Source organism: Vespula vulgaris, chromosome 6 (assembly GCF_905475345.1).
Source record: "Vespula vulgaris chromosome 6, iyVesVulg1.1, whole genome shotgun sequence".
Taxonomy (NCBI): Eukaryota; Metazoa; Arthropoda; class Insecta; order Hymenoptera; family Vespidae; genus Vespula; species Vespula vulgaris.
The window spans coordinates 6,987,501-6,995,349 of record NC_066591.1 but is presented as its reverse complement, the minus strand read 5'-3'; the positions used below and the strand labels follow the sequence as shown (position 1 = coordinate 6,995,349).

The following is a 7,849-nucleotide window of genomic DNA, read 5'->3' as shown; positions in this document are numbered from 1 at the left end:
GAAACAAAGCAACAGCCCTATAGAATACTGAATCAATCAATGTCACCAATATAATTAATTTGTATGAAACACAGTATTCTTGAAATTTAAATTACAAAGACCTTAAATAATCTTTTAGATATAACTTTTTAATCAATATAACTATAAATAAAAACATACATTTATTTATAAAAATATATTTTCTATAAAATACTTGGAGTTTTATTATATACATATGCCTATGACACATATATCACACCTACTTGAAAGTATAAGTATTGATTTGTACAATTTAGTACCATATATCATTATTGTAATCCTTGTAAATCTCTGATACCTATTAAAATTAACTTTATATGGGCATTAGTTCTTGCAATTTGTTTCCGTATATGAGCTATCTGTTTTTCAAAAAGTTTGATTCTTACATTGATTATTACTAAAGCTTCCTCTAAACTAAATTCAACATAGTGTCCCAACCCAACGTCTAATAGAATATTCGAAACATCCTGAACATGAGCTTCAACATAGAAATTGTTTCCAATATCTACTTGAGTTTTAAAATCTTTTTTATTAAAGTCACTGGATTGAAAGGTTGTGATAATGTTCTTTAGCTGAAGAAATTCAGCAATATCTGTATTTTTACTATCAAGTTTTTCTTCTAACTTTGCAAGATCAGCTTTTAGCACACCATTTATAAAAGCTTCAAACTGTAGAATTTTCTTCTGTATATCTGGATTCATAGTTACTGCAATTAAATTATAAAGAATAAAATGACCAAGACGGTTCTACATGGATACAATAATATTGTTATTGATCATCACAATTTATAAATGTTCAAGTAAAATAAAAGTATTTTTAAGATGCATTATCTATCTACTTATATATTTACTATTTAAAAAATATATTTACCAGTTAATTGTTGCGAAAAATGCGTTAACAAGTGTATTACCAAACACTTAGAGGTTAGAAAATATCACGAATACTCTATACTCGTTTTCAACAGTGTAACACCAATTATAAATGAGATTCCTTGTTCGAAATATACTCTTAAATTATAAAACACTTTATATATTATATCTGTTACGTTAATTACATCATATAAGTAAGAATATTTTCATTTTTAAATTCAACTCGCTTATATTAAATGTTATTAGATGATCACTGGTGTATACGTATATAGAAAAGTGATTGAAGCGACATCTAGCGAAAATTATTAGTAACTTATATCTAGCAACGTAGTCGATAAACAGGATCCTTTTATTAGAAATAAACAAATTGTGAGTCATCGAGACTCTTCGTATTATATATATGATAATATATATAAAGTAATTTTTAAATAAAACTATTTGCTACTAATTTGTTTAATGAATTAAATGAAATATCGTGCTAATTATAACATAGTGTAAAGATTTAATAACAGAACAAATAACTTTGCAAAAAGATTAAATATACCGTATTTGTTTTTAATGGAATAAAGCAAATTTCTCGAATTCTATTTTTAAAAGAGAAAATATATGTACCATACGGATGCAACTATTGTTTTTATTGCTTTGTAGATGATGGATTATTTTGCAAACGAAGATTAATGATATATGCATATACAAGTACCGTTGGTGTAATGTACTTGCTACATTCCAAACGTTTTATTCAATGCTTACCTTTGCTTAACAGAGCATGTAATAATTCCGTTAAGTCCGTTCAATATTCAGAGCTAACAATTTAGATCTATGAATTTGCTATCCCTTTTAAATACTTACATCTAATATCATTTAAATGTTCGAGAGATCATAATTTCCTTTCTAAAGTTACTATTAAAGTTGTTCCTACTGTTGTAGACTATGAAATTAAAAGTCCATTCTGTAGAGACAATGAATCAAAGATATTCAGTGTTCCTCGGCAAAGAAATGCATACCAATTTAACAGGTAAAACTGCTGGTTTGCTCGAGGCAATGAATTAAATCATTGACGCCCACCAACAAGTTCAATTGCCATCCGGCGTGTTAGGAGTATCCCTAATAATACCTTCACAAATTAAGTAGATATTTTGAGAATATATTCGTTCACCTCGGGCTTTAACAGATCAATGAAAGATAACGGATTGTATGACTATGCTAATTCGAATGTTTGTAAATAACATCCCCTTATAATTTGCCCTCTTATTTTACACTTTATCAATCTAAGTGCATCGAGCTTTTTATAAATTCTTTTTTTCATTTTTAAGTTTTACATTTATAATTTTTATCAAAATACATACATTTAAAAAATGACTGATTATCATTTAAAATTGATTATCATTTGTTCGTTGATTGCAAAATTTTGTAAAGTCATGGTACATTATAAAACTTTTATAATGCATATCAACTACATAATATAAATTATTCATGGCGCATGATTTGCAAATCATCGATACCAAGATCGATTTGATTTGAATCTAAGAGAATGGTCGAAACAAGTTTGCCTGCAGTAACTGAAAGAAACACTCGGTGGAATGAAACTCGTCGACGTAGCCACACCTGGTGTATACGATTTGTATTGTTAAAATATTCAAAATTAAAGAAATCGCATGTATTTTAACTATATTCAAGTAGATACATTTTAGCATTACTGTATTTAATGCCGTATATATGCAGCGGTAATTATATTGCTTATCGGTCCTTGCGATTAGTTTCACGGTAGTAAGCGTGTAAATAATTACTATACAGAAATTACATAAAATGAAACGCTAAAGGAGTCAAGGAGTTATTAATTAGTAAAAATAATTAAAGTTACGTTGCTAGAGCATGTCCATAATTTTTTCTTTTTGAATTTCTTAGAATTCTAAAAAAGTAAATCTTAACAAAAGGTAAGATGTTGTATTGTCTTATTATTTTCATGTAAAGCAAGTACTTGCCTACCGAGATATTCGTATACATACTACAAGGTGGTTCGTATATTATCACGATCGTTGTAGAGAACCCATTGCGTGCAGATGATGATGCAAAAAAGTAAGTTTGAATATATACATACGATGAGAATTTTACTCTGTGGTGTTTCCAGTGAAGTCGCATCACGATTAATATTATACCTTATATTTCCTACACCAAATATCGAAAGTCGTTAGAATTGTTCAACTTTTAATTGTAATATACTCTTTTCATCTATCGAGGTATTTATATAAATTACTATTATTATTATTATTATTACAGATAATGCGACAAGCTGTAAAGAGTTCAGATATAATGAGAATATATCAAAAACAGAAAAAAAAGAAAAGAGAAACGATAGAAAAATTATTCGCCATTGAGATTAATAGGATAGTTACATGATATAAAAATTACAATATTGGGTGAAATTTGTCTCGAGACACATTTTAATCAGTTGCAAAGAACCTATGAAGAATCTTCAATGCTAAACGACAGATATATCACCACCAACAATTTCGCGTTACAATATTGCTAAATTGATGTATTCAAATTACATTCTCATATATGCACACAACTACTTTTATTTAAATCGAGTGGATATTATTAATATTGAGAAGAAGGAAATAATTAAAAACTTCAATAACATCCAAATTTGCAACGAATTCAATTACAAAGAAAACATTACTATACCTACCTTCATTCTTTCGGTCATTAACTAAGGAATAAAATTAGAGTGTCCGCATTAAGCACACCCGATCACACTTGATTTTATTAGCATTTATTTGTATGCTATAATATGTATAACAATTAAAAGTACGTAAAGTAGAGTCGATCCTTGAAGAACGATCATTACATGTCTCGAGATCCTATCTCTTTTTCTCTTTCCATTGTTTTATTTCTTTTCACTCATATACTTATTTCAACATACTTTTTTTCTATGAAACGTTGTATTTCTTTTACCTCGTAGCACAAATGATCTATCTCCGAAGATCGTAGAATAAATAACTACACGGACAAGAATGTATGAATACAGGTAGGTAAGATCGTATTAAATATAGGTGCATTGATCCTACTTCTTTTCATTTAAGTCATCACATTCTTTGCCGACTGGTTACAAGCTATAAAAAACAAAAACGGGTACGGTTTTACGATGTGCAAAATCCTCTCGCACAACATTCATTCGCACTTTTTCATATTCGGTGCACGTGCCGTGCTGTACTTTCGCTTATACATACATATGTACTGCACACTGTAGAAAGAAGAAATAAGAAACTTTCCGAGCTGTATTATTTTATTATATGCTATGATCGATCCGAATTATAGCACGATTATTATTGATCTGTCGGACGTAGATACGTAAAAATCACGTCAGTTTTTTTATCGTTCAACGTTTTCACCGTTGTTGTAGAAAGAAAATCATAAGTCACATTGACGCGTTTCTTATAAATACGTCATCGACAATCCTTTCGAATTTATTATCCATTCGTATAGAACGTCTTATTTTTTTTATTTAAGAACTATTATTATTTTACTCGCATGTGTTTGAAATATCTATTTATTAAAAAAAGAAATTACACTCTGACTCGTGACGCTATTCTATCTTCTCTCTAAAGTTTTACTCTTAAATTTGTTATTAAATCGATACCGATTAACATAGAGCATCAAAAATCGTTTGTAACGATAATGCAATATATATATATATATATATATATATATATATATATATATGTATATATATATTATCCTTTAGAGAGCTAGTCTTTGCGTGAAAAGAATACGGTTATGTGGAAATATACAGAACAGAAGAAATCGATTTAAAATTCAAATAGAAAGAAAGACTCTTTCATAGAGACATGTATTACTTAGAAATCATAATCTACGATTAGGTGTGTTTGTCTGTATCATACCTTTCTTATTTAAACATCATTGTCATTATTATATATTGTTAAGTCTAAACAATTCTATGAAAATGATTTTTGATATTAACATTATCTTCTGTACGGCAGTGCACTAAAAATTTCGGTACATTCATAAATCGTAAGAGAGAGAGAGAGAGAGAGAGAGAGAGAGAGAGAGAGAGAGAGAGAGAGAGAGAGAGAGAGAGAGAGAGAGAGAGAGAGAAAGATAGAGAGAGAAAGAGAGAGAGAGAGAAAGAAAGAGGGAAAAAGAAATCTAATTTTCATTCTTTCGATCTTTCTATTCTCATCTCATTCTTGATGATTCTTACGAATAATCGTTCTTTCCTTGCTTAACAAAAAATTTTTTTTTTTTACTTTTTTGTTTCTTTTTTCTTATTTTAAATGCTCTTATTTATTTTCTTAAAACGACTTTTCCCAAACGTATGGCCTTATAAACAGTAAAGATGTGAGATTTATAATATGGTTAAATTCTTTAAAAACAAAAAATATGGCATCGATACGCAAGAATTTATTACATTAGTGAGACGAATACACGATACACGGGATTTAATTTGCCTCATCTTTATGTTCCTCGTTCTATGTTTTCTTTATCTATTTTATCCAGGAATGCAGTTTTACAGAACCTTTTCAATGTTTGCTTCAAGACTACTTCAAATTCATTTTATTTAAGATTTGAGTAATCAACAATCAATAAAGTAGTTTAGTAAAGTTTCAGTTACTTCGACTTTATTTGAAATAAAAGAGGCAATGATATCGAGGTCTTACCTAACACAATTGCTTTATAGATCGATCTATTATTTAAAATTCCTCGGAATCCAAAAATTCCTAGGCTTTGTATTCATCTCTTACAATTACAACTGTATTCCAGACAGCACTTCTTGCAAGAGCTCGTAAGCGGCTCGTAACAAGTTATATATTTTAAGATTTTCTCGGGTAATTTTGTTCCCCAACGTATAGTGACGAAGGTCATTTATTCTCAATAGTTAACAGTCTCGAGACTGCGATTTTAAATTAGGGAACCCGAGAGAATCTTCTCTCCGTTCGACATAACTACATGTTTATACTACTAACGTATATACTACACGTATACTTATCGTATAATTTGACAACTTGCAGACAAATGCTATTTTCGTTACCGTATCAGAGAAAAAGAGAGAGAAAAAGAGACAGAGACAGAGACAGAATAAGAGAGAGAGAGAGAGAGAATGAGAAGAAAAAAAAGATCGATTAATAGTAACGTTGACCTATTGAAAGAGCGAGAGAGCCACAGAATATACTTTTCAAAAACTCTTCCAATAATGAATTTGAATTTCTCCCGCTTTTACAATTTATTCTTTTAATATGATGAAAAAGAAATCGCGCGATTCAACAAAAAATAAAATAGAATTTTATACCATAAACATCCTTTGTTCACTTTTTCAATTTTGACAGCATTCGCATGTGGAATTGTTCATTTTCTTACCCTCCTATTTTTCTTTATCGAGGATTGAGTCGAAAATCATTTCCTCTCGAGCAGAACACCCTGGAGGATCCTCTTTGGATTTGGCCTTTTTGTCTCCCGTCGTTTTTCCTTGCCGATTTACCTGCTGATCGATCTGAAATTTGAAAATGATCGATCTGAAAATACTAAAATGTATTTCGTTAGTATATCATACGTATATATATTTATCTATTATTAGAATGATTTGAAAATGATTTCATTCAGGACTACCATTCGATAACGATTATAATATATTATTTGACGTATTGAAACAACGATAAGAATCCGATCTATCGTGCCATGATCTAATTTCGAGATCTAATTACGCTACTGCGTAGTCCGTTCTTCGTGAACGGAACGACATGTATGTACAATGTCTAATGCTCACTTTCGTAGTCTATAATTTGTAGATGTAGCTCTTAGTATAGGTAGTACATACGTAATTGAAGTAATACAAATAAATTAATCGTACGTTGTCTTATATAACATTTCTTTTATGTAACCTGCCAGGCATATGTAAGAAACTAGTCTTCTTTGTGCTAAAGAAAGTGTGAGTTTTCCAGCGTATAATAAGATTTGATCCATTTTATCTCGAACTTTTATCCGAACGTAGTAAGATAGCTCCCAAAGTTGGTAAATGGTGGGCACACTATCGCTTTCACTGATTAAAAAAAAAAAATGGGATGACGAAAGTTCGTTAGGAAGTAATGTAAAATCCAACGTTCGCTTATGTTCGAAACAGGCAAAGGAAACGAAATCAAAAAGAGCGGGTTAACGATCGTCCTGACGTTATATCCGGACGGATATTAAATCCGGTTACGGGATGCATCTCATGCGAAAAGTTTCGCGTTGCTTCGCGAAATGTCTCGGAGTGCATGAGAAAACGTAGATGGTGCTGAGAAAAAGATGAAAAGTAAAAGGAAATACAGAAAGAGCACGAGAGAGAGAGAGAGAGAGAAAGAGAGAGAGAGAGAGAAAGAAACAGAGAGAAAGAAAAGGAGAACATCGTAGAAAACGACGTAAATGAAAGCTGCCAACTCGCTTTTCGTAGGAGTCGAAGAGAATGCTAGATAGAGAGACGAAACGGAGAGAGAAAAGAGGGTGGAAAAGGGGGAGGAAGAAGATAGGGGGTCAAGAGGAAAGGGGATATATTATGTTCGCTAAAGCAATGTTACCAACTCGAGAACTGGCGAACTAGCCCGACAGTAAAATCCATTTTATGTCTCCCTCGTAAAGCCAGTCAAATGAAACCTGGACTTAGTTTTCATACGTGCACCGACCGTCGCCGACGTCGTCGCCAACGATGACGACGACGTCGGCGACGGTAGCGTCTTCGTCGGCCTCTCTCTTGCTATGTATGTTTTAAGATTCTTTTGTATAGTTATAATGCTCAGGATTAAGGAGTTCATCTTTCGGGGATCTAAGATTTTAGGATAAAAATCTTCTAACGCTTTGTCAATTCAGTAGATTAATTATAAGTTAATTCATAGCTTGGTATTATAACTTAGATTTGATATATGCCAGTTATCTCCACGAAATACTATAAATACTGAAAATATCCATATATA

The 7,849-nt window shown here is 31.0% G+C and overlaps 2 protein-coding genes across 11 annotated transcripts in view; both read right to left on the bottom strand.

Annotated features, from left to right (window-relative positions):
* Positions 1-160: 160 nt before the first annotated feature.
* On the bottom strand, positions 161-1,161 carry LOC127064907 (protein UXT homolog). The gene is made up of 2 exons (XM_050996562.1): positions 889-1,161; positions 161-724 (listed from the first exon to the last, which is right to left on the bottom strand). Exon 2 carries the CDS (start codon positions 717-719, stop codon positions 288-290), a length of 432 nt encoding a protein of 143 aa, XP_050852519.1. The 5' UTR covers positions 720-724; positions 889-1,161; the 3' UTR covers positions 161-287.
* Positions 1,162-3,644: 2,483 nt separating this feature from the next.
* The window catches only part of LOC127064767 (protein doublesex-like), a 63,662-nt gene continuing 59,457 nt past the window's right edge, over positions 3,645-7,849 (bottom strand). For all 10 annotated transcript variants that reach the window (XR_007781829.1, XM_050996316.1, XM_050996313.1 and 7 more), the window contains one exon: positions 3,645-6,396. The gene's annotated coding sequence lies outside the window, so the exon portion shown is untranslated. The remainder of the gene's footprint in view (positions 6,397-7,849) is intronic.

Bases quoted from the DNA above. Each gene is read 5' to 3' on its own strand.
- LOC127064907 (XM_050996562.1), bottom strand. From the start codon at position 719: ATGAATCCAGATATACAGAAGAAAATTCTACAGTTTGAAGCTTTTATA.